The sequence below is a fragment of the Carettochelys insculpta genome, chromosome 1 (genome assembly GCF_033958435.1).
Source record: "Carettochelys insculpta isolate YL-2023 chromosome 1, ASM3395843v1, whole genome shotgun sequence".
Lineage (NCBI taxonomy): Eukaryota > Metazoa > Chordata > Testudines > Carettochelyidae > Carettochelys > Carettochelys insculpta.
The window spans coordinates 8,780,459-8,806,405 of NC_134137.1; the positions used below are offsets into that span (position 1 = coordinate 8,780,459).

Sequence of the window (25,947 nt, forward strand, 5' to 3'; positions counted from 1 at the left end):
AACACGGTAAACGTGTACTGCTTTGTTAGCCACGTGAAGGCAAACTGCTCCTGACTCTCGGGATGAATGTCAACAGAGAAAAACGCATTAGCCAGGTCTATGACGGCATGCCACGGCAGGGCTGCCAGGGTGATGCGCTCCAGAATGGTAACCATGTCCGGAACTACGGCCGTTAGCTCTGGGGTTACCTTATTGAGTTCTCGATAGTCCACTGTCATGCGCCACTAGCCATCCGGCTTCTTCACTGGCCAGATGGGGCTGTTAAAGGCGCTCAGCGTGGGGCGAATAATCTCCGCCTGTAGCAATGCAGCTATAGTGTCACTGATCTGCTCTCCACCGGGAATGCGGTACTGCTTGACTGACACCGGGGTCTGGGGGACCGGCAGGCATACAGGCTCCCATTTGGGATGTCCCCGAAGTAGGGGCTCCACAGTTCTGATTGCCCGGATGTATCGGGGGTGCCCAAAGGCAAACAGCCCATACTGTGTGTCCACACACCGGCCACGCAAAACATCCATGCCAATGATATATTTACCTAACGGCGCAGCCAGCACAGTCGCCCGAAAGGGAGGGGCTTTCCCCAGCGTGAGGGTGACCTCCACTGAATAAGCGGTGGTCTCTGCTCCTCCGAGGCCCTGCACAACCACCACGTGACCCACAGTCTGGGTAGAATGCAGAATGGTCACTTCAGCTCCAGTGTCTAACAGAGCAAGCACATGCTGCTCCCCTCCCCGGGGCCACTTGATGGTTAACGGGACGAATGGGCGCCGGTCCCCTGCTGCCTGTTGCACAGCCACAGCCCGTACCACAGGGGACCCGCCTCCCCGTCACTTCCTAGGGGGAAGGGTCCAGTCGACCGGGGCACTGGGCTCGGTCCTCCCCCCAGCTCCTGTACCTTTCTGTGGTGCCTGAGTCTCGCCCACCCTCTTGGAGGCACCCACATCCTCGCTCCGCTGGGTAGGCGGCAGTTGTAACCAACGCTTGTACAAGTCTGGTGTTGGCACACCATTGATCTCCTCACGGGGCACTCCTGCCTTCAGTAAATCCGTCCACATAGTTCTCCGAGTCACCTTAACGTGCCCTTTTTCCTGTCCAGAGGCTCCTGCCTGACCACCTTTTCCTTTTGTGGCACGGACCGCTTTCGCGCCGCCTATGACAGCCTCTAACTGCATCAATGTTCCCACCAAGTCACCGACAGTCCCGCCTGCTGCCATGACCACGGCCATAAGGGAGGCCTTCAGCTCGAGAGGGGCAAGGCGTAACAGAGTGGCCTTGATGGATTTCTGGACCGCTACATCGTCCGGTCCCATGTCGAGGGCCACAGCCCATGTCATGCCCAGCTGTCTCAGTGCACTCACCCCTTCTGGGATCGTACGCCAGGGCCTCACCTGTGCTTCCAGCTCCCCCAGGGAGGGGTAGACCTGGTTCACCGCCACAGCCAACCAGCGGTACAGGGACGGCGCTTCCACAGCATTCCCCTGTCCATCGGTCAGAACTTGCATGGTCTGCACTCCCTGCCTGACTTGTGAGTCCTGGGACAACACTCCCATCTGGTGGAGCTCGTCAGGCAGCAGCAACACAGAATTGCCCGCGTTGTCCCACACACGCACCAGCCAGGCCAAAAGGCCTTCCCCCGGCTCCTGCTTAAAACTCTTCACCAACTCCTGCAACTCACTTGTCTTAAACGTTCGCCAGACATCGGAGCGCAGTTGCCCCCCTTCCGACCTCATCTCCCGAATGGGACGCGCCTGTCTCTGGTCGGTAGGCACAGCCTCCCCGATCACCACCTCCTCCTCCTCCTCCTCAGACGAGGAAGAGCTCCAAATGTTACCATCCCAGGTCTCAGGGTCCCAAGAGGCTAGTGCTAGGACCGCACGCACTTGGGCCTTCGACACCGGTGCTTTCCCTACTTTCGTGCGCCGCCGATTCACAACTCTCGCTGCCAACACCTCACAACGATGGGTTAACTCTTGCGTCCTTTCAGACTGTGAGGTAACCACCTCCTGCGCTATTGCCCGCGCATCCACCAAAGTGCAACATTCCTGCTCCTTCCCCGCCAGCGCCTTCTGCAGGCGGAGAAGCTCATCTCCGAGGGCCCGGAGGGCGGTCAGGAAAAGCCATGCTACCTCTCCCGCCACCCTTTTTTCCGTCCCCGGCCGGCGGCTCAACCGCAGCCGACGCAACGCCCCTTCTACCTGTACTGGCATCACGCCTGCCGTTTCCTGCAACTCCGGCCAGTCTGCCGGGGCTGCCCAACAGGCCACCATCCGCGCTACCGGCCCCCATTGCTCCGTCGAGGGCCATCCTGGTACGCGCTGCAGGGACAGCGCTGGCTTCCCTGCCTCCCCTGCTTTCGACCAAAAGGGCATCGTACCTGGAGAACCCTGCTCGCTGCGCCAAGTGTAGCCAACCAGGCTCGGGTTCCCCAGAGACGAGGCTGCACCCAGAAGGCGAGTGCTATATTTGGTTTAATGAAAGCGCGTGACACCCGCGACGGGAGCCCCGGAGACGCCGCAGTCACCAGTGGGGAAAAACCCGACGCGTCGGAGCTTCGCTCGGGGAGAGGCTCAGTAACAGGCCTCCTAACACTAGCTGATAAAGCTGAGCTCATTAACATAAGATTGCCTAAAATTGCCTATGCATTCCTTATCACTATCTCTTGTGGCCTACTGCCAGCGTAGCCTTGAAATCTTGGCAAGCGCGGCTTGTTCTGCAGCTGTTCCCATGGCAGTTTGCAGCTTTCACCTTGCACAGACTGGTCTGTTTAGATTCTCCTGAGGATTCACAGAGGGGTCGATCTGCTCTCATGAGACCATTACAAACTCTTCTCGCACCCTACACTAGTTAACCACAGAAACATCCAATTTCCTTCTGCAACATTGAAAGCTCTTGCCCACATTGATATCTTGGGGCTGGGAGTTCTGCAAATTCTTTGAGCCCTGTGAGCTTTTGCAGTTGTAATATTCCATGAGACACATTGTCTTGCTATCCACTTGTGAATAAGTCCCATTGTATTATGGTTTGGGAAGTTCATGGTGAAACTGGTTATGGAATTTAAATGTCCTGCATTAAAGATATTTGTAATATTATTGAATTGACTCATTCAGTACCCTTTCTCCACTCCCTGGAGTCCAAATTATTTCACTGCCTCTTTAAAGAACATTGGTTAACCCGTCAAAGCCAACCTCTGATTTTATTAACCATAACTTCTCCTTTGCCATTGCACATTCATGTTTGTAAATTCTATCAGAACTGGGAACTATGAGCTTTCTCTTACCTAATGCTACCAGTGATACACTCCAACTCTCAAGACAACCTTAAAAGGAAGATGACATGTTTTTCCCTGGCCAGTGCTGTTTGAATTCAGAAAGTCTGATAATCCTAAAGGCTTCTCTTCCTCAGGGGTAAAAGTAATTTAATTTTCATATAGCTACTGTTGTAACAGAGCTCCCCTTGGTTGGGGTGCAGGCTGGAAACTGGGGTATCTACAGCTGAGAATGTGAGGAGGCATCTCATTGCTGGGACTGCCACCACCATGCTGCTCAGCTGCTCTATTTCCAGGACTGGATATAGTGGTGGAAACAAAGTTGCTGGCTACCCGTGCTCACATCTGGAGACTGGGGATACTGGGACCTCACTGCTTAGGGACTATGTGTACTGGCTTGGGCACACTGGGGCTGCAGTCTCAACCCTCTGCCCTCCAGATGTGGGGCGAGGTGACATAGATTAAGTGGTTTGGGCGCCATGGGAGAGGGAAGCCAGAAAGGAAGGAGTGAGGTTCAACTTACCTTCATAACGGCTGCTGGATAACAAGTAGGAGGAAAAGCAGTAACTGAAGAGAAGCCGTTTTTCAGTGAGCACTGTCAGGTGCTTGAGAAACAACACTGCACCCACAAGCTGGGAAGAACCTGTTTCTGGGCTACAGCCACATTACAGAGCTGTTTTTTTCCAGTTCTGGGAGTCTGCCCTGAGGTGGGAGAGTAGTTGCTAAAGGGCTGTTCAGACACTCCTTGCAGTATCTGAAGGCCTCAGCCTGCTTGGATCCGTCAGACTGTGAGGGGTTCAGATCAGACACAGGTGAACCCTGTTTGGAGTTTGTTTGTTAGTTTTTTTCAGACTAGGCATGTTGATTAATCACAGCTAATTCACATGATTAATTCAAAGCAATTAAGTGTGACTTTAAATTAATCAAGATTAATCACAGAATTACTCAAACTGTAAACAGGACTAGAACACCAACCAAAAGTCAGTAAAGTTTTTGTCTTCTAATTCCTCATCTTCACATATAGTGATGTTAATTATAAACCAGAGAAGAAAGTGTCCACAGCTGATTTTATATCATTAGTTTAATTACAAATATTCACTCTGGAAAAATGACAGACCAGAGAAGTAATATTTTCTGATCACCTCCTACTAGTACTTTGGTGCGGTCCCATTATCATGGAAATGCACCTCAGAATTATAGATTTTTTAATAAATAACTACACTCCAGACCAAACCCTGAGGAACTCACAGAAGGGCAGAGATGCCAGTGGATCTGTAACTCTGAGGCAAATCTACAGAACAGGGATTCTAGAGCCCTCAGTCAGTGAGGTAATAGAAATGTGCCTTGTTGGATCTGTTCCCACAGCGCAACACACCTTTGAATTCTGCTCTTCCCAATCGAGTCAAAAAATAGAAGCTTCACAATTGCATTTGCTGACTAAATTTCCAGGAGCAAATAAGTCTGAAGGAATTTGGGAGCTAATCACTGACTGTCAGTGGGAGACCCTCCTCTCATTCAGCCCATGACAGAATTAAGCCCAATGCACATGGACCATCTAGAAAAGATGCATATGATCCTGACCCATCTCATTGGGGATTCACCACTTGGAGCCTGTCTGAATGTGGAATTGCTGTGTAGCTTGAACAGCCCCCCATGGAGTATTGGTGGATACAGGGGCAGGGTCATAAGAACATAAGAATGGCCATACTGGGTCGGACCAAAGGTCCATCCAGCCCAGCTTCCCATCTGCCAACGGTGGCCAATGCCAGGTGCCCCAGAGAAGGAGAACAGAAGACAATGATCAAGTGATTTATCTCCTGCCATCCATCTCCTGCCCTTGTTCTGAAGGCCAGGGCACCATACTTTATCCCTGGCTAATAGCCATTTATGGACCTAACCTGCAAAAATTTATCAAGCTCTTTTTTAAACCCTAATAGAGTCCTGGCCTTCACAGCCTCCTCGGGCAAGGAGTTCCACAGGTTGACTGTGTGCTGTGTGAAGAAAAATTTCCTTTTATTAGTTTTGAACCTACTACCCATCAATTTCATTTGGTGTCCCCTAGTTCTTGTATTATGGGAAAAGGTAAATAATTTTTCTATATTCACTTTCTCCACACCATTCATGATTTTATATACCTCTATCATATCGCCCCTCAATCGCCTCTTTTCCAAACTCAAAAGTCCCAGTCTCTCTAGCCTCTCCCCATATGGGACCCGTTCCAAGCCCCTAATCATCTTAGTCGCCCTTTTCTGAACCTTTTCTAATGCCAATATATCTTTTTTGAGGTGAGGAGACCACATCTGCACGCAGTACTCAAGATGTGGGCGTACCATAGTTTTATATAGGGGAAGTATGATATCTTTTGTCTTATTATCGATCCCTTTTTTAATCATTCCTAACATCCTATTTGCTTTACTAACTGCCGCTGCACACTGCATGGATGTCTTCAGAGAACTATCCACTATAACTCCAAGATCCCTTTCCTGATCTGTTGTAGCTAAATTTGACCCCATCATGTAGTACGTGTAATTTGGGTTATTTTTTCCAACATGCATTACCTTACACTTACCCACATTAAATTTCATTTGCCATTTTGCTGCCCAATCACTCAGTTTGCTGAGATCTTTTTGTAGTTCTTCACAATCTGTTTTGGTTTTGACTGTCGTGAACAACTTGGCGTCATCTGCAAACTTTGCCACCTCACTGCTTACCTCATTTTCTAGATCATTGATGAACAAGTTGAACAGGATCGGTCCCAGGACTGACCCCTGGGGAACACCACTAGTTATCCCCCTCCATTGTGAAAATTTACCATTTATTTTCACCCTTTGTTTTCTGTCTTTTAACCAATTCCCAATCCATGAAAGGATCTTTCCTCCTATCCCATGACCGCCTAATTTACATAAAAGCCTTTGGTGTGGGACCGTGTCAAAGGCTTTCTGGAAATCTAGGTATATTATGTCCACTGGGTGCCCCTTGTCCGCATGTTCATTAACCCCTTCAAAGAATTCTAATAGATTAGTTAGACACGACTTCCCTCTGCAGAAACCATGCTGACTTTTGCCCAACAATTCGTGCTCTTCTACGTGCCTTGCAATTTTATTCTTTACCAGTGTTTTTACTAATTTGCCTGGTACTGATGTTAAACTTATCGGTCTATAATTGCCAGGGTCTCCTCTAGAGCCTTTTTTAAATATTGGCGTTATATTGGCCGTCTTCCAGTCATTTGGTACCAAAGTGGATTTAAAGGATAGGTTACAAACCACTGTTAATAACTCCGCAATTTCACAATTGAGTTCTTTCAGAACCCTTGGGTGAATACCGTCTGGTCCTGGAGACTTGTTACTATTCAGCTTATCAATTAACTCCAAAACCTCCTCTAATGTCACTTCAATCTGAGAGAGTTCCTCAGATTTGTCACCTAAAAAGGCTGGCTCAGATTTAGGAACCTCTGTAACATCCTCAGCCGTGAAGACTGAAGCAAAGAAATCATTTTAATCGCTCCGCAATGGCACTGTCTTCCTTGATCGCTCCTTTTATATCTTTATCGTCCAAGGGCCCCATTGCTTTTTTAGCGGGCTTCCTGCTTCTAATGTATTTAAAAAACATTTTACTATCGTTTTTTGAATTTTTGGCTAGCTGTTCCTCAAAATCTTTTTTGGCTTTTCTTACTACTAAGCTTTCTTGTTCTCCTTGCCCTCCAGCTGCATCACTGAATCACCCCGACAACCCAGATAAATCCTCTGGTACTGCACAGAACATCTGAACATGGAAACAAGTTGTAGCCCTTCCCTTGCACTTTGCATTTACAAGAGAGTGAAACCTGCCACATCCCCAGTTCCTGGTAGAAGGGGGAGGACTGGCACCAGAGGTCTTCACTGTATAGGACAAGGTGTCAATAGAGAGCTTGAACAGGCAGCAGGCAGTGTATGTATGGAGGCAACTGCCTTTATGAAGCATGTTGGTGCATTCCTGTGGGTGCCACCTGACATTAGAAAAGCTCAGCTGTTTGCCTTCCTGGGCAACAAATTTATTCCCATCACTACCAATGGTAAATTGTAGGAGGCCAAATCTCAGGGCATGAAAAGTCATGCTAAAGAACTGGAGTGCAGTGCCAGCCCTGGTGCAAGCCGCATGCCTGGATGAATGTTCATATAGTTATGACTAGTCACGTGGCTTCTTTGCAGATGGCCAGATGGTACCAATAATGCTATCCTAGCTGTCATCTGGCTGATATAAAATAGAATCATAATATAGTGATAAGGGCCAGATTTATCTACAGTACCATATCACCCAGTTACCTGCGTTACAAATGTAAGAGTCAGTCAAGGAAATGTAGATTGCACAAGGTTTTGTATACTGGAGTAGAAACCCCACATTATAGCACTGTACATTGCAGGGGCATCTGTGCAAGGCAAACTCATTCCTATCAGATGCTTTCACTCAGCAATGGAGAGATGTACAACCACCTTTTGTCTGCAGAGATGAGCTTTTTCCCAGCAACTTCACTCAAGCCAAACCGGTTATGAGAAAGCGTGAAACAAGTTTATTAAATATAGATGGACAGTTTTTGCCTGATTATGAATTGTAACTCAGAGATCATGGATGATTACCAAGGGGCTGGGGAGTGAAACAAAACTGCAAACTAAGCCTACCACACTTGACAGAGGGGTTTTGAATTAGCAATACCTAATTATGACAGATGAGACAAGCTGTTCACCATGTATTCACAAACAGGTTGGAATTATGTACTCAAGGGGACCAGCACTTCAAACTTTGTTCCTCAGGGGCTTCCAGACGTTCATTTGTACAGGGAGTGATGCCAAGAGACGATGTCAGTCCCCACCATATATATATTTCTTTTCTATGTGGTGGGAACCCTTCATTTCAAGCTACATTTCCCGATCAGTTTGTGGAAAATTCCATTTACTCAAACGGAGCCCATTGTCTTGTGGTCTCGTTCCACACCCCGGAAAGCTGGATGAAATGTTCAGAGGGAGGCTAAGTTCCTCCATGGTCTGTTATCTTTGTTGATAAGATATCAGCAACTGTCTAATTTCTTCACTGGTTGAGGGTTTTACGCAGGGTAAGATTGTTTGAACTTGACATATATAGTTCATATTCACAACTTCAGGTGTGAAAAAGAACCAAGCGGACAAATGTGAAATAAACATAATATGTAGATTGTAACTTTTCTAATAACCTCTCCCAAGACATATCTTGTAACAGTTGCATCATAATTCTGTCATAATGATTTCATGCTCCTTCCACTGTGATGAAAATGGGGTTCACTATCTCAGCCTCTGCTGACCCTTCATCATAGGATGGCTCCTCAGATTGGTCACCAAAAAAATGCCTCCTGAGGGAATCTCGCTCACACCCTCTACTGTGAGGACTAGTGCAAAGAGTTCATTTACCCTCTGCATATCACTAGCATTGCAGCTGGGTGATGAACTGATCCTTTACTTGACAAACACCCTGATTATCCTCCCACGAAGGTGTTCACTTTTTATGCTGTACACAATTGGATGGATCACAGGTGGAACCAACCGGAAGACATAACCCAGGACAACCTGAAGCAAGTGAGAAGATTCATTCCCAAATCTGTGTAACAGAGCCAGTCCGATCGCTGGTAGATAGAAAAGCAGGACAGCACAGAGGTGGGAGATGCAGGTGTTCAGAGCTTTGAGGCATTTTGTGTGAGATGTGACGCTCAGCACTGTTTTGAGGATCATGACATAAGAGAGGAAGATGAGCAGTGAGTCCATTCCGAACACTATGAATGCAACAGATAAGCCATAGATGTTGTTGATTGTGATGTCTGCACAAGCCACCTTCATGACATCCTGGTGCAGGCAGTAGGAATGGGAGAGGACATTAGTTCTCCAATACTGGAATCGTTGCAGGAGAAAGGGTAGTGGCAATATTAGGACCACCGATCTTATCACAAACATTAGCCCCAGCTTGGCTATTCTTGGGTGGGTTAAGATGGAAGCATATCTCAGTGGGTTACAGATTGCAATGACGCGGTCAAAAGCCATCAGCAGAAGCACAGAGGATTCCATGAATTGTAGAGTGTGGATGAAGAACAGCTGGGCAAAACAGGCACTGAAGCTGATCTCCCTAGAGTTAATTAAATATACGCTAAATACTGTCGGCATGGTGGCTATCAATAAGCCAAGGTCTGTGATGGCCAACATTGAAAGGAAAATATACATTGGTTCATGGAGGCTTGAATCTGTTTTTATAATTAAGAGAATGAGTGCATTTCCTACTGTCGCAATAACATATATGAAACAGAAGGGGAAAGAGATCCATTGATGGATATCTATAGGCCCAGCTATTCCAGTGAGAAGGAACACTGCATGTATGAGGTTGGTATCATTGGCAGCTGGCATAATGCACTGAACAGGTTTGAAGAGTTTTGAACATTCCTTCCTATAAGAGAAAAGAACAGGAGACAAGGTGATATTTAACAAAAGAAAACAGCAGAAATGTAGCACTTTAAAGACTAACACAATGATTTATTCGTTGATGAGATTTCCTGGGAAAGACCGGATCTGTCCCGTGAAACCTCATTACTGTATACATCATTTTGTTACTCTTTAAAGCACTACGTTTCTGCTGTTTTGTTGTAATACACACTAACATGGCTACCTCTCTGTTACTATTCAAAGTGATATTCTGAGACATTAATCTGCTCGCAGTGTAAAATGAGAGACTCCCAGGAGGACCAAGAAAATAAGCAAAAAGATGATATTGGATTTACAGGGAAAAAGAGAGAGAAGCATTGACAGGCTGGATCAGATCTGTAATCCATCCTACCCAGTGTCCAGTGCCCACTTCCAGATGCTACAGAAGAAGGCAGATGGAGCCCTGCAGGAGACAGCAATGAGAGAAACTCCTCCCAGGGAATGTTTTCCCCAGACACCCAGTAATTAGACGTGTTATTTGTGTTAATGAGAATGTTTATGGTCTTGCCAAAATTTCATAAAGCAGTCCTCATTATTACAATTGAATTTTCTACTTAACCATATAAAAATCCAGATTTTTCTGAATCCTTGAAAGCTCTTGCCCAGATTGATATCTTATAGCTGGGAATTCAGTAGTTTCCTTTGTTGTTATCTTCCCCCAGACACATTTTTCTTCTTATCCACTTCTGAATGGGGCCCATCGTATTATGCTGTGGGAAGCGCAGGGTGAAACTGGTTATCGAATTTAAATGTCCTGCATTAAAGCTATTCATAAAAATATTGAATTGGCTCATTCTGTACCTTCTCTCCACTCCCTAGAGTCCAGATTATGTCACTGCCTCATTAAAGTACATTGGTTAATTCCTCAGAGCCAACCTCTTATTTTATTAACCACAACTTCTCCTGTGCCATTGCACTTTGAGCTCTGTAAATTCTATCAGGACTGGGGACTATTAGCTTTCTCTTACCTAATGCTCCTAGGCCGTGTCTACACGTGCACGCTACTTCGAAGTAGCGGCGCCAACTTCGAAATAGCGCCCATCACGGCTACACGTGTTGGGCACTATTTCGAAGTTGAAATCGACGTTAGGCGGCGACACGTTGAAGTCGCTAACCCCATGAGGGGATGGGAATAGCGCCCTACTTTGAAGTTGAACGTCGAAGTAGGGCACGTGTAGACAATCCGCATCCCGCAACATCGAAATAGCGGGGTCTGCCATGGTGGCCATCAGCTGAGGGGTTGAGAGACGCTCTCTCACCAGCCCCTGCGGGGCTCTATGGTCACCGTGTGCAGCAGCCCTTAACCCAGGGCTTCTGGCTGCTGCTGCTGCAGCTTGGGATTCATGCTGCATGCACAGGGTCTGCAACCAGTTGTCAGCTCTGTGGATCTTGTGTTTAGTGCAACTGTGTCTGGGAGGGGCCCTTTAAGGGAGCAGCTTGCTGTTGAGTCCGCCCTGTGACCCTGTCTGCAGCTGTTCCTGGCACCCTTATTTTGATGTGTGCTACTTTGGTGTGTAGACGTTCCCTCGCAGCGCCTATTTCGATGTGGTGCTGCCAAACATCGAAGTTGAACATCGACGTTGCCAGCCCTGGAGGACGTGTAGACGTTATTCATCGAAATAGACTATTTTGATGTCGCTACATTGAAATAAGCTACTTCGATGTAGCGTGCACGTGTAGACGTAGCCCTAGTGATACACGTGGGCTCCCAAGACACCCTCAGAAAGAAGATGAAGTGTTTTTCCTGGCCGGTGTTGTCTGAATACAGAAAGTCTGTTCATGCTACAGGCTTCTCTTCCTCAGCGGTGAAAGTAACTTAAATTTCATACAGTTACTGTTCTATCAGAGCTCCCCCTGGAGGGGTGAGGGCAGGAGACTGGGGTATTCACATCTGAGAATGTGGGGAGAGATCTCATAGCTGGGACTGCCACCACCAGGCTGATCAGCTGCCTCATCCTGAAGGCTGGATATGGTGGTGGAAACAAAGTGGCTGGCTACCTGTGCTCACAGCTGGAGACTGGGGGTGCTGAGACCTCACTGCCCAGGGGCTTTGTGTACTGTATGGGCACACTGGGGCTGCACGCTCAACCTATTGCCTAATATCTGTGGGGCTCGATGCCGTAGGTTAAGTGGTTTGAGCTCCATGGGAGCGGGAAGCCAGAAGGGAAGGAGTGAGCTACCCATTCCGAGTGCTGGAACAGGCACCTTACCCATGTCCAGTGTCTGGCAGCTTGCAGAGTCCTGCCCACGCTTGCTACAACCCAAGCTCTCCATGACTCCAGCCAGCCACAAAAGTGCCTGACAGGGCCACAAAAAGTCAGCTAAAGTTCAATAGTGATAAATGCTAAATAATTTACATTGCAAACCATAATCTCTGCTGTTTGCGAAAGTTCCCTAACAAATGCATCTTGAATGCTGCAAGCAGATATGGTCACCCTGTCTGATACAGAAAGATATATTAGCACTAAAGAAGTTTAAGACTAGGGCGATGAAAACGATGAGTCGTATGGAACATCTTTGGTATAAAGAGAGATTAATAGGATTATGGCTTTTTACCTTGAAAAAGAGCTGACAAAGGGGAGGTATGATAGAGATCTGTAAAGATCGGAACTGTTGTGGACAACAATAAATAAGGCTGTGTTGTTTATCCCTTCACGTACTGCAAGGACTTAGAGTCACCAAATGAAATTAATAAGCAGGAGGCTTAAAAGAAACAAAAAGGAACTATTTCTTCGCTTCACCTAGTAGTATTCTTTTCCAGGGGATGCTGTGAAGGCCAAGACTGTAAGAGGCCTCAAGAAAGACTAAGATATACTCATGCAGGATAGATCCTGTGGCAGTTATTATTCAGGAAGGGGAGAGAGGGTGTCTCAAGTCTCTTGTTTGTTAGAAGCTGGAAATGGACCACAGGCATGATTATGTGGTGGGTATTTATGTATTTATTAATCTTCTTTTATTTGTTATTTATTGCATTTCCTCTGGCACCTGACATTAGCCAATTAGAAGACTTACTGGGAGAAAAACATAGTTGTCGGTTGTCAGGAGACTATATTATAAAACTATTCACAGAGCAAAAAATTAATAGCGTAAACCCATTGTGACTAACACATGGAATTCTTCTCTGACATTTTCAAAAGGAAAAGGGAGAACAGGAATACCTCCTTCATTTAGCACACGTAGGTCAAGCCACTCTTCACTGTGTTGTCTCGTTTCAGACGTGATTTCCTGAGGTTAGAGTGGGACTTCCCATGTGGCATCTGTCATCTGGCTGTCTTCAGAATATTGAAAGGTCAGAGTGTCTCAGCCCATGGGGATCACTTCTCAGCGAAGACAAGTCTAGTGGCTTCTCTCTCCCTGGGTTTAGAGCTGAATGATTCTATCGGATTCTGTTGTATTAGTCTCTTGCCTGGGTCTGGTGTCTTAACTATTTTCGGTGTCAGTACACAAAATGTTCATTCCCTGGGCTGTCACTCTCAAATGCAATGGCTTTCAACATTTTTGTTCATCTCATTTGCAGAGCCCTAATGAATTCTGAAAGGAGGTGTGAAGAACCATGGGAATATTAGACATAGTCTGGTGACACCCAGTTGTCCAAAAAGCACAAGTTGGAAACCACGAGTCTGGTACTTTGGCACAGCTGTGGATTTCAAGAAGGAGATTTCAAAGTCAGCTGCTTGTGGAATTTCATTTCTCACATGAAAATAATTCACTGCTCTCTGACTGTCTATCATAATGAAGGTGTCTGTTTAACATGGTTCTTTGGATGTTGGCTGTAGAGTTCTATTACGTTAGCTATTGGGATGGCTTTGTTGGGGTAAACCTGTATGGATCAACTTTCTTTCATAACGGGCTGCTGGAAAACAAGCAGGAGAAGAAGCAATAACTGAAGAAAAGTTGTCTCTCAGTGATCACTGACGGGTGTTTGAGAAATAACACTGGACCTAAAACCTGGGAAGAGCCTGTTTCTGGGCTTGAGATCGTTTTGCCAACACTAGGAATCTGCACTGAGGTGGAACAATTGTTGCTAAGATGATCTTCGGACATTCCTTGTAGTATCTGAAGGCCTTGGCCTTCCCGGATCCATCAGACTGTTTGGGTTTCAGATCAGACACAGGTGAACCCTGTTTTGGGTTTGTTAGTTTTTCAAACTAGGCCTGTTGATTTATCAGAGTTAATTCACACAATTAATTCAAAAGAATTAATTGTGACTTTAAAAATTGATCAAGCTTAATCACTAAATTACTCAGAATTTAAACAATATTAGACTATCAGCTGAAAGCTGGTAAAGATTTTAGCTTGTTATTCCTCATCTCACAAATTTTCACTCGTTAAAAAATGACAAACCAAAGAAATAATGTTTTCTGTTCACCTCCTAAAACTACTTTGGTGCAATCCCATTATAATGGAAATTCACCTCGGAATAATTTTATATTTTTAATAAATAAATTCACTCCAGACCAAACCCTGAGGAACTCACAGAAGGGCAGAGATGCCAGTGGATCTGTAACTCTGAGGCAAATCTACAGAATAGGGATTCTAAAGCCTTCAGCCAGTGAGGAAATAGAAATGTGACTTTTTGGATGTGTACCCACAGAACAACACAACTTTGAATTCTGCCCTTCCCAGTTGAGCCAGAGAACAGAAGCTTTACATTTGCATTTGCTGATCAAATTTCCATTAACAAATAAGCCTGAAGGAACGTGGGGACTAATCACTGATTCTGGGGGAAGAACCTCCTTTCACTCATCCCATGACAGAATTAAGCCCAATACACATGGTCCATCTGGAAATGTTACATATGTTCCTGAGCCATCTCACTGGGGGTTCACCACCTGGAGTGTGTTTGAATGTGAAATTGCTGTGTAGCTTGAACAGCCCCCCCGACAGTATTTGTGGATATAGGAGCCGGGTCCCTAAGTTTCATAGTTCTCCCTGCCCTCCAGCTGTATCCCTGAGTCACCCTGGCTACGTCTACACGTGAACCCTACATCGAAGTAGCCTATTTCGATGTGGCGACATCGAAATAGGCTATTTCGATGAATAACGTCTATATGTCCTCCAGGGCTGGCAACATCGATGTTCAACATCGACGTTGCGCAACACCACATCGAAATAGGCCCTGCGAGGGAATGTCTACACGCCAAAGTAGCACACATCGAAATAAGGGTGCCAGGCACAGCTGCAGACAGGGTCACAGGGTGGACTCAACAGCAAGTCGCTCCCTTAAAGGGCCCCTCCCAGACACACTTTCACTAAACAGTGCAAGATACACAGAGCCGACAACTAGTTGCAGACCCTGTGCATGCAGCATGGATCCCCAGCTGCAGCAGCAGCAGCCAGAAGCCCTGGCCTACGGGCTGCTGCACACGGTGACCACAGAGCCCTGCAAGGGCTGGAGAGAGAGCGTCTCTCAACCCCCCAGCTGATGGCCACCATGGAGGACCCCGTTATTTCGATGTTGCGGGACGCGGATCGTCTACACGTTCCCTACTTCGATGTTGAATGTCGAAGTAGGGCGCTATTCCCATCCCCTCATGGGGTTAGCGACTTCGACGTCTCACCGCCTAACGTCGATTTCAACTTCGAAATAGCGCCCAACACGTGTAGCCGTGACGGGCGCTATTTCGAAGTTGGCGCCGCTACTTCGAAATAGCGTGCACGTGTAGACACGGCTCCTGACACCCCAAATGAATCCTCTGGCTCTACACAGAATATGTGCACATGGAAACAGTTTCTAGTCTTTCCCTTGTACTTTCCCTTTCCCTTTGAATTTACAAGGGAGTGAAACCTGCCAATGTACCCAGTTCCTGCTAGAAGGGAAATGACTGGCACCAGAGGTCTTCACAGAGAGCTTGCACAGGGAGTAGGCAGTGTATGTACAGAGGCAACTGCCTTTATTAAGCGTGCTGGCGCATTCCCCATGGGTGCCACAGATGAATGCTGTAACGCTGTTCTGTTTTTTTTCTTTTTTTTTTTAAACTAGGGCTGTTGATTGACTTTAAAAATTAATCAAGATCAGTCTCAGGTTTGGTTACGATGCTAAACAATAATAGAATAACAACTGAAATTTCGTAAATATTTTGGGTGCTTTAGAAGGAGCATTTTGAGCAGATCTAGAGAAGATGCTGTTCCCCTCTATTCAGCCCTGGAGAAGTCACATCTGTAATATTATGCCCAGTTTTGGGGGCCCCCAGTATTGAAAGGGTGTGGATATGCTGGAGCAGGTTCAGCGGAGGGTGACGAAAATGATTAAGGGCTAGAGCACAGGACCTATGAGTAGAGGCTGAAGGACTTGGGCTTATTTTGTTTGCAGAAGAGAAGTCTCAAGGGTGATTTAATAGCAGCCTTCATCTTCCTGAAGGGGAGCTCTAAAGAGGATGGAGAGAAACTGTTCTCAGTGGTGACAGACAGCAGAACAAGGGGTAATGGTCTGAAGCTACAGAAGGAGAGGAGTAAGTTGGATATTAAGAAGAAAAAAACCTACTTCACCAGGGCTACGTCTACACTAGGGGAAAACTTCGAAATGGCCAGGCTAATGGCCAAATAGGAGAATACTAATGATGGGCTGAAATGATTATTCAGCGCCTCAAGAGCATGCTGCCAGTTGCAGCTCATCTACATGGGGGTCCTTTTCGAAAGGACCCTGCAAACATCCAAATTCCCTTATTCCTATCAGCTCATATTCATTTCAGTGCCTCATTAGTATTCTCCGATTTGGCCATTAGCATGGCCATTTTGAAGTTTTCCGCTAGTGGAGACATAGCCCAGGCGGGTGGTGAAGCACTGGAATGCATTGCCTAGAAACATGGTGGAATCTCCACCCCTAGAGGTTTTTAAGTCCTGGCTTGACAAAGTCCTGCCTGGGATGACTTCATTGGGGTTTATCGTGCTTGAAGCAGGGGGCTGGACTCAATGACCTCTCGAGGTCCATTCCAGATGTATGAGTCTATGGTTCCTCATTTTTAAATACAGTGATTTCAATTACCACCCAGACAAGAAAGTGTCCACTGCTCATTTTATGTCATTAGTTTTATTACAAATATTCACCAGGTAGAAATGGCTAAAAAAAGAAATAATATTTTATGTTCACCTTCTACATTTGTGATGTCCAATACAGGTGCCATTTACCGCATATGGCGAATGGGGAAGCAGTTTGTGGCAAATACAGCTCAGAGCCGCACACATGGGGTGTCCCTCCTGCCACTCTGCACACAGGCCCCACCATGTGGTGTGATAAGCGTGTGGTGGCAGTGGCGGAGGCAGCTTCTCCAGCTCCAGGGGCATGGTGGCTTGTGGGCTCAGGCAGCTCAGGGGCTGCAGGGTGAGTATGGGGCTGCAGCATGGCTCAGGCTGCGTGACTCCTGCGAGTAATCGGGGGAGGTGTCTGGGGGGAGGGGGGACCTGGCAGGTAAGGATAGCTGGGGATGGTGGTCCCTGTTGTGGGAGGACTGGCGTTCCATTGAATTACTCCTAGACTTAACTGTCCTACATCTACTCTGGTGCAATCTATTTTTTTATGAAATTGGAGATTAATTGTAGAACTTAAAATAAATGAATGAATGAATGAATGAATAACTGCATGGAAAACCAAGCTCTGTGGTACTCTGAGAAGGGCAGAGACACCAGTAGATCTGTAACTCTGAGGCACGTCTACAGGTCAGAGTTTCTACAGCCCTCAGCCAGTGAGGAAATAAAATGTGCCTTTTTGGATCTGTGAGCACAGAGCAATGCGGCTCTGAATTCCATCCTTCACAATCCAGCCAGAGTAGAAGCTTTTCAAGTGCATTTGCTGACTGAATTTCCAGGAGCAAATAAACCTGAAGGAATTTTGGAATGAATCGTTGATTTTGGGGGGTAGGGGTGTTGGAGTGGCTCACTCAGCTCATGACTGGATTGGGTCCAATGCACATGGTCCATTCAGAAATGGTGCAAATGGTCCTGACTCAGCACATTGGTGTTTAACACTTAGCGCTTGTTTGGATGTGTAATTGCTGTGTACCTTGGAGCAGCCCCCCATGGAATCTGTGATACCTAGTGCCGACCGCTCTCCAGCTCCATACCTGAATCACCCTGGCAGCCCAGCTGCGTCCTGATTGCTGCCCAGAACATCTGCCAATGGAAACAGGTTTTAGCCTTTTCCCTGCACTTTGCATTTCAAAGAGAGCTCAAACTGACAACCTACCAAATTCCTGCTGCAAGGGGAACTGCTGGTGCCAGATGTCTTCACTATAAAGGACGAGGCGTCATCACAGAGGTTGCACAGGCAGCAGGCAGTGCATGTACAGAGACAGACGTATTTATGAAGCATGCTGGCACCTTCCCTTGGGGGCCACTTGGCAATTAGGGAACTTCAGCTGTTTGGACTTGTGTGCAACAGTTTTAACCCTGTCTCGGCCAATGGCAAACTGCAGGCGGCCAAGTCACAGGGGATGGCTGGTTATGCTACTGGACAGCAGCACCAAGTCTGCTGCAGGCTCCATTCCTGGATGCGTGCTCTCACGGTTCTGACGAGTCACGTGGCTTCCTTGGAGGCGGTCAAATGCTACCAACGATGCTGTCACAGCTCTCATCTTGTTGACATAAAATAGAATCATAATACTACTGTAGGACCAAATTTCTCTCCAGCCCCATCCCACCCCTTTTCCTACATTACAAGCCCAGTGGTAGGGCCGGAGAAGGCAGATTCCGCAATGCTCTGTATAGTGGACTAGAAACACAACATTACACTGACTTATACTCCACATACATTTACAAATGTGAAGTGTGTACTCTTATACAGACCTGAGACTGGCATACTAAAAAGTCTTCAAAACACAAGCTACAGACATTCATAAAGAGATGCCTGAGTTGCATCCTTCACGTCAAATGGCAACACTTTGCCACAAATGAACAGATTTGGAACAGAGCAGGCCAAGAACCAATTGACATTGAAATCAAGAGAAGAAATTAGGAATAGCTAGGCCACACTCTCAGAAAACCATCATCCAGCATAGTCCATCAAGCTCTCACATGGAACCCACAAAGAAAACACAAAAGAGGAAGACCTCAGACAATGTGAAGAAGGTCTACCTAGACTGAAGGACAGCAACTGGGGTATTCCTGGAGCCAGCCAGAAGTTTTGTCACAAGACAAAGTAAAGTTGAGGGAACTTTTAGATGACCTATGCTCCATGCAGAGTACACGGGTTAAGTAGTAGTAGTATACTCCACAAGCATCTACAATGCACATTCATTCATATCAGTTGCTTTCCTCTCAGTGTGTAAGAGAGGTGCAATTGCCTTTCTTTACAGAGCGGAGGTTTTCCCAGACACTTCATTCAAACCACACTGGCTACGAGAAAACATAAAAAAAATTTATTAGCTACAGATAGACAAATTTGCTGTGATTATACATTATAACATACAGATCAAAGCTGATTACCAAGAAAATAAACAAAAGAGCCAGCTAAGACTATCACACTTGAGAGAGAGGATTTAAATTAGCAATTTCTAATCCTGACTGATGAGACAGACTGTTCAGCATGGTTTCTTACACAGGCTAGAAACCTCTTTATCAGGGGACCAGAACTTCAATCTTTGTTCTGCAGATGTTTCCAGATGTTATCTTGCACGGGGAGTGATGCCAAGAGATTGTGTCAGTCCCCACCATATGTACTTCGTTCTGTGTGGTGGGAATCCTTCATTTCAAGGTAAGTTTCCAGGCCAGTATGTGCAAACCTACAGTTCCCAAAATGGAGCTCAGCGTCATGTGGTCTTGAGCCATGCCGCTGCAGGCTGGATGGTGTGTTCAGAAGAAGGCTAAACTCCTCCATCATCATCTTTGTTGATGATGCCTCAGCACTGTCTAGATTATTTACTGGTTGAGGGTTTTACACAACATTAACTCATTTAGATTACACATACATAATTAATATTCATAACTTCAGGTCTAAAAAGATGCATGCAGACAAATATGAAAAAAAAACATATTATGTGAATCATAACTTTTCTCATGTTCCCTCACAGGGCATATCATCAGACCAGCATCTGATGAAGTGAGTCTGTGCTCACAAAAGCTCATGCTCAAAACTTTTCTGTTAGTCTATAAGGTGCCACAGGACCCTTCCTTGCTGTTACAGATCCAGACTAACAAGGCTACCCCTCCGATACAGGGCATATCTTGTGTTAGTTCCATCACAATTCTGTCATAATGGCTTCATGATCCTGCCACTGTGATGAGTATGGGGCACAGTAAGTATCACTGCCTCAACTGACACTTCATTGTGGGACAGCTCCTCAGATTTGTCACCTGAAAGGAATGGCTCTGCTGTGGGAACCTCGCTTACACCCTCTGTTGCACAGACCAATGCAAAGAATTTATTTAGTTTCCCCACATTAGCAGCATTGACACGGAGTCTGAACTGACCGTTCACTTGATGAACACCCTGATAATTCTCCCACGAAGGTGTTCACTTTTCATGCTGTACACCATTGGATGGATCACAGGTGGAACCAAACGGTAGACATAACCCAGGACAACCTGAAGCCAGTGAGAAGAGCTACTCGCATATCTGTGTAACAGAGCCAGTCCAATCTCTGGTGTGTAGAAAAGCAGGATAGCACAGAGGTGGGAAATGCAGGTGTTCAGGGCTTTGAGGCATTTTGCATGGGATGTGAGGCTCAGCACTGTTTTGAGGATCATCACATAGGAGAGGAAGATGAGCAGTGAGTCCAACCCCATTGCTGAGAATGCAACAGACAAGCCATAGATGTTGTTGATTGTGATATCTGCACAAGCCATCTTCATAACATCCTGGTGCATGCAATAGGAATGGGAGAGGACATTGGACAGTATTGGAACCATTTCAGGAGAAAGGGAACTGGGAACACTAGGACCACTGATCTTATCACAGACACAAACCCCATCTTGGCAATTCTTGGATGGGTTAAGATGGAAGCACATCTCAGCGGGTTACAGATTTCAGTGAAGCGGTCAAAAGCCATCAACAGAAGCACAGAGAATTCAGTGCATGGAAGCACGTGGATGAAGAACAATTGTGTAAAACAGGCAGTGAGGCTGATCTCCCTAGATTTAAAAAAATATATATGCCCAGTACTGTTGGCACTGTGGTTATCAATAAGGCAAGGTCAGTACGGGCCAGCATTGAAAGGAAAATGTACATGGGCTCATGGAGGCTTGAATCTGTTTTTATAATGAACAGAATGACCGAATTTCCTATCATCTCTGAAAGGAAAAAGAGCAGGAGATGATGTTTAACAAGACCTCAACCTGCCCTCATTTCGAGTCAGGAGACTCCTAGGAGCTCAGGGAGTTTCAGCAAAAACATAATCTTGGATTTACACTGGAGGTGAAAAAGAGGAAATGACAGAGTGGATCAGAGCTGTTGTCCATCCAGACCTGTGCCCAGTGGCCATTTCCCGATGCTACAGGGCAGGCAGAAGGGGCAGTGCAGCAGCCAGCAATGAGATAACCTCCTCCCAGGGAAGGTTTTCCCCTGACACCCATTACAGTAAACCCTCGCTTTAATGGATCCAGATATAACGGGCTTCGGAAATAATGGAGGCTGCCTGCCAGCCTCTCCCTCCACCCCCAAATAAATGCCAGCAACTCACCAGAACTGCCAGAGGTGGAGCCACTGGAGCTGCTGGGGCTGGAAGAGCCACCGGAGTGGCTGGGGCTGCTGCTGAGGCTGGGAACACCAAGGCCGCCGCAGCAGCTCTCTGTCATGAGCATGCTGTTTCCTCCCAGGACTTGCAATGAGCACTCCCTAGCGCACCTTGCAAGGTTCTTCCCATCCTGTAGATTCAGATGTAACAAGCTTTCAGATTTACCAGACACCCGTTCCCCTCACTAGTCCATTAAATCGAGAGTTGGCCGTTATTACGTGTGTTATTTGTGTCAGTCAGGAAGCTTATAGACTTTCCAAAACTTTCAAAACAATCCTCATTACTGCCGTTGAATCTCCTGGCTACCCAAGTAAACAGTCAGTTTCTTGCTGAACCCTTGAAAGCTCTTGGCCACATTGAGATGCTGTTGCTGGAGTCTATGTAGATTCCTTGAGCCCTCTGTGATTTTACACTGTGGCCTTCCCTCAGACACCTTTGCTTGCCATCCACATCTGAGTGGGGCTCATTGTATTATGCCATGAGAAGTACATGGTGAAATTGGACATTTTATTTATCTATACTCCATTAAAAATATTGAATTGACTCATTATATAGTCAAGTATCAGAGAGGTATCCATGTTAGTCTGTATCTTCAAGAACAACAAGAAATCCTGCAATATGTTATAGACTAACAGATATTTTGCAGCGTAAGCTATTCCCATCCGAAGATAGAAATAGCGCCCTACTTTGATGTTCAACGTCGAAGTAGGACGTGTGTAGATGATCAGCGTTCTGCTACTTCGAAATAGTGGGGTCCTCCATGGCGGCCATCAGCTGAGGGGGTTGAGAGACGCTCTGTCCAGCCCCTGTGGGGCTCTATGGTCACCGTGTGCAGCAGCCCTTAGCCCAGGGCTTCTGGCTGCTGCTGCTGCAGCTCGGTATCCATGCTGCATGCACAGGTTCTGCAACCACTTGTTAGCTCTGTGTATCTTGTGCTGTGCAGGGCAAGTGTGTCTGGGAGGGGCCCTTTAAGGTAGCATCTTGGGGCTTTGCTGGCCCCTTATTTCGACGAGGAGGGCTTGTGTGTGTGGACTCTCCACATTTCCTTCTGGGGCTGCTCCTTTTGATGTTCCCCGTCACTACTTCGACGTTGAACGTTGACGGCACCAGCCCTGGAGGATGTGTAGATGATACGTGTCGAAGTAGCCTATTTTGATGTCCTAACTTCGAAATAGGCTACTTCGACGTAGTGTGCTAGTGTAGACGTAGCCTTAGTCTATAAGGTGCCCCAGGGCTTCTTGTTGTTCTCGTTATACGTTGTCTCTGTTCTCTTGAGCCCCAAAATATATCACTACCTCTTTGCAACACATGGGATAAATCCTCAGAGGCAGGTTTTGATTTAAATAGGTATGACTTACACTGTGCCACTCCAGGCTGATGTGTAAATTTGATCAGAATTGGGCACTATTAGCTTTGCCTCACCTAATATCACCCATGTACCTGTGTGTGGTTCCCTGTCCCATGCAGTTGTACCAAGATCATATCACAGAGAAAGAATAAGTCTCTGCTTCAGCTTAAGCTGACAGCCAGCTGGCCTTCAGCACAAGCTGTACCGGCGCACACACTAGGCTCCCATGGTCCCAGGGGCGAGCCTGCCTGACCGCTGTTACACTAACACTCCTGATGGCACACTCCAGCTCCCAAAGAGCAGCTGAAATGTGTGGCCTGGCCAGTGTTGTCTGAGTTCAGTGAGTCTGATGGTCATGCAGGTTCTCTTCATCAGTGGTGAAAGTAGCTTACACTTCGTACAGCTATAGTTCTAGCTCCCCCAGCAGGGTCAGGGCAGGAGGCTGGCGTGTGGATGTTCATAGAGGTGAGGAGGAGAAGGAGCTCAAAGTTAGGATTGCCTGGCTCCCAGGGCTGTGTAGGGTGGTGAGAACCACTTTGCCCAGCCACCTAGGCTTGCAGCTGTAGCCTAGGATTGCTGAGGCCTCGCTGCCTGAGGGCTGTGTGTGCTGGCTAAGTCTTAATGGGGCTGGAGCCTTAACCCCCACCCCTGGTGTAGGTGCCATGGGAGGAGGGATCTGGACTTCTCTGAGGGAGGGAATCCAGAAGGGGAGGGGTGAGCCACCTGTGCTGAACACAGGTACAGGAACCTTCCCCGTCTCCAGTGTCAGAGACATGTGAACACTATTTTGGGTTTGTTTTTCAAAATAGGGCTGTTGATTGATTGCAGCTAAGATCGACTATAGCTAATTCACATGATTAATTTAAAAGAATTAATTGTGACTTTAAAAATGAATCAAAGTTAATCACAGGTTTAGTCAGGCTGCTAAAGAATACTAAAATACCAATTGGAAGTTAGCAAATATTTTGGCTTACTTTTCCTTATCTTTAAATACAGTGATTCCAATTACAACCCAGAAAAGAGAGTGTCCACTGCTCATTTCATATGACTAGCTTTATTACTAATATTCACACTGTTAAAAAGACAACTCAAAGACACCTTTGTGTCCGAGTTTCTAGCGCTCCAGGCCAGTAAGGAAATAGAAACTGAACTCCACACTTCACAACTGAGCCAAGGAATGGAACCTTTCGAGAGAAATTTGTTGATTAAATTTCCAGGAGTAAATAAGCCTTGTGGAACTTGGGAGCTAATCTTTGATTTGGGAGAAAGCGGGGATCAGGTCTAATGCACACGGTCCATCTAGAAATGGTGCATATAGTCCTTACTTGGCACATCGGTGATTTAAAACTTGGAGCTTGTTTGAATGTGGAATTGCTGTGTAGCTTGAACAGCCTCCCATGGAGTATAAGAGGATGTAGGGGCAGGGTCCCTAAGCTACCTAGTTCTCCCTCCCCTCCAGCTGCATCACTAAATCACCACAAAAGACCAGCTGAATCTCGTCCCGCTGCACAAAATATCTGCAGATGGAACCAGTTTTCAGCTTTTCCCCTGCACTTTGCATTTCAAAGAGAGTGACAGATGTCAACCTCTTAGAAGGGGAACTACTAGCATCAGAGGTCTTCACTGCAAAGGACGAGGCACCATCAGAGATGTTGCACAGGCAGCACACAGTGTGTGTACAGAGGCAGCTGCCTTTATGTACCATGCTGGCGCATTCCCTTGGGGAACTACTTGGCCATTAGGGAACCTCAGCTGTTTGGCTTTGTGTGCAATGACTTTAACTCCATTGCAGCCAATGGCAAACTGGAGGAGACCAAGTCACAGGAGACGCGGGGTGATGCTACACAATTGGAGTTTGGCCCCAGCCCTACTGCAGGCTCCATTCCCACATGGGTGTTCATATGGTTGTGACTAATCACACGGCTTCCTTGCGGATGGCCAGATGGTACCGATGATGATGTCACAGCTCTCATCTTGCTGCTATAAAATAGAATCATAATTATACTGTAGGGACAGATTTCTCTCCAGTACTGCCGAATCCCATTTCCTACATTATACACCCAAACCAGGCCAGGGAAGGCAGATTCCACAAGGTTCAGTATACTGGAGTAAATATCCAAAATTACACCAACTTCTACAGTACTGTAGGGGCATCAGTACTGTGCAAACCCATTCCCATCAGTTGCTTTCTTCTCAGAGTGGAAGAGATGTGAAACCACCGTTGTTTGCAGAGCTGAGATATTTTCCAGCCACTTCACTCACACTGGCTATGAGAAAACATCAAACAAGTTTATTAGTTATGGAACGAGTAATCTGATGTGATTATGATTTGTAACACACAGATCATGGCTGCTTTCAAAGGAAATAAACAGAACTGTAAGGTAAACCTATCACACTTCACAGAGAATATTGGAATTAATAATTGCTAATCCAGGCTGATGAGAGAAGCCCTTCAATATGCTTGCATTCACAGGCTAGAAATCTCTGTACTGGGGACCAGCACTTCAGTCTTAGTTCCTCACAAGTTTCCAGATGTTATTTTTTACGGAGAGTGATGCCAAAAGATTATGTCAGTCTCCAACATATATATTCTTTTCTATACTGTGGCAATTATTCAGTCAAGCTAAGTTTCTAGCCCAGCTAATGGAAATATACACTTATCAAAATGGAGCTCGTTGTCATATGGTCTGGTGTCATTCCTCTGTAGGTTGGATGAAAAATTCAGAGGAAGACTAAGCTCTTCTTTTGTTCATTATATTTGTGAATGAGATATTAGCAATGTTGAGATTCTTCACTGGTTGTGGGTTTTAGCCAGAGTGAGCTCATTTGAATTACACATATATAGTTAATATTCACAACTTCAGGTACAAAAAAGAAGCATGCAGACAAAAATGAAAAAAAAACATGTCATGCAAATAACAACTTTTCTAAGGAGCTCTTAGAAGACATTTTGTGACAGTTGTATCACAATTCCATTACAATGATTTCATGATCCTACCACTCTGATGAATATGGGGTAAAGCATCATGACCTCAACTGACTCTTAATTGTGGTACAGCACCTCACATTTGTCACCTAAAAGAATGTCTCAGGTGTGGGAATCTCACTCACACCTTCAACAGTAAGGAAAAGTGCAAAAAAATTATTTAGCCTCTCCATATCACCAGCACAGGAGCTGGATGATGAATGGACCCT

General features: G+C 46.2%; 1 protein-coding gene across 1 annotated transcript; it reads right to left on the bottom strand.

Moving 5' to 3' along the window:
- Positions 1–8,727: 8,727 nt before the first annotated feature.
- LOC142003017 (olfactory receptor 51G2-like) lies at positions 8,728–9,663 on the bottom strand. Its single transcript, XM_074979619.1, has one exon. The coding sequence runs from the start codon at positions 9,661–9,663 to the stop codon at positions 8,728–8,730; it is 936 nt and encodes a 311-aa protein (XP_074835720.1).
- Positions 9,664–25,947: the final 16,284 nt, after the last annotated feature.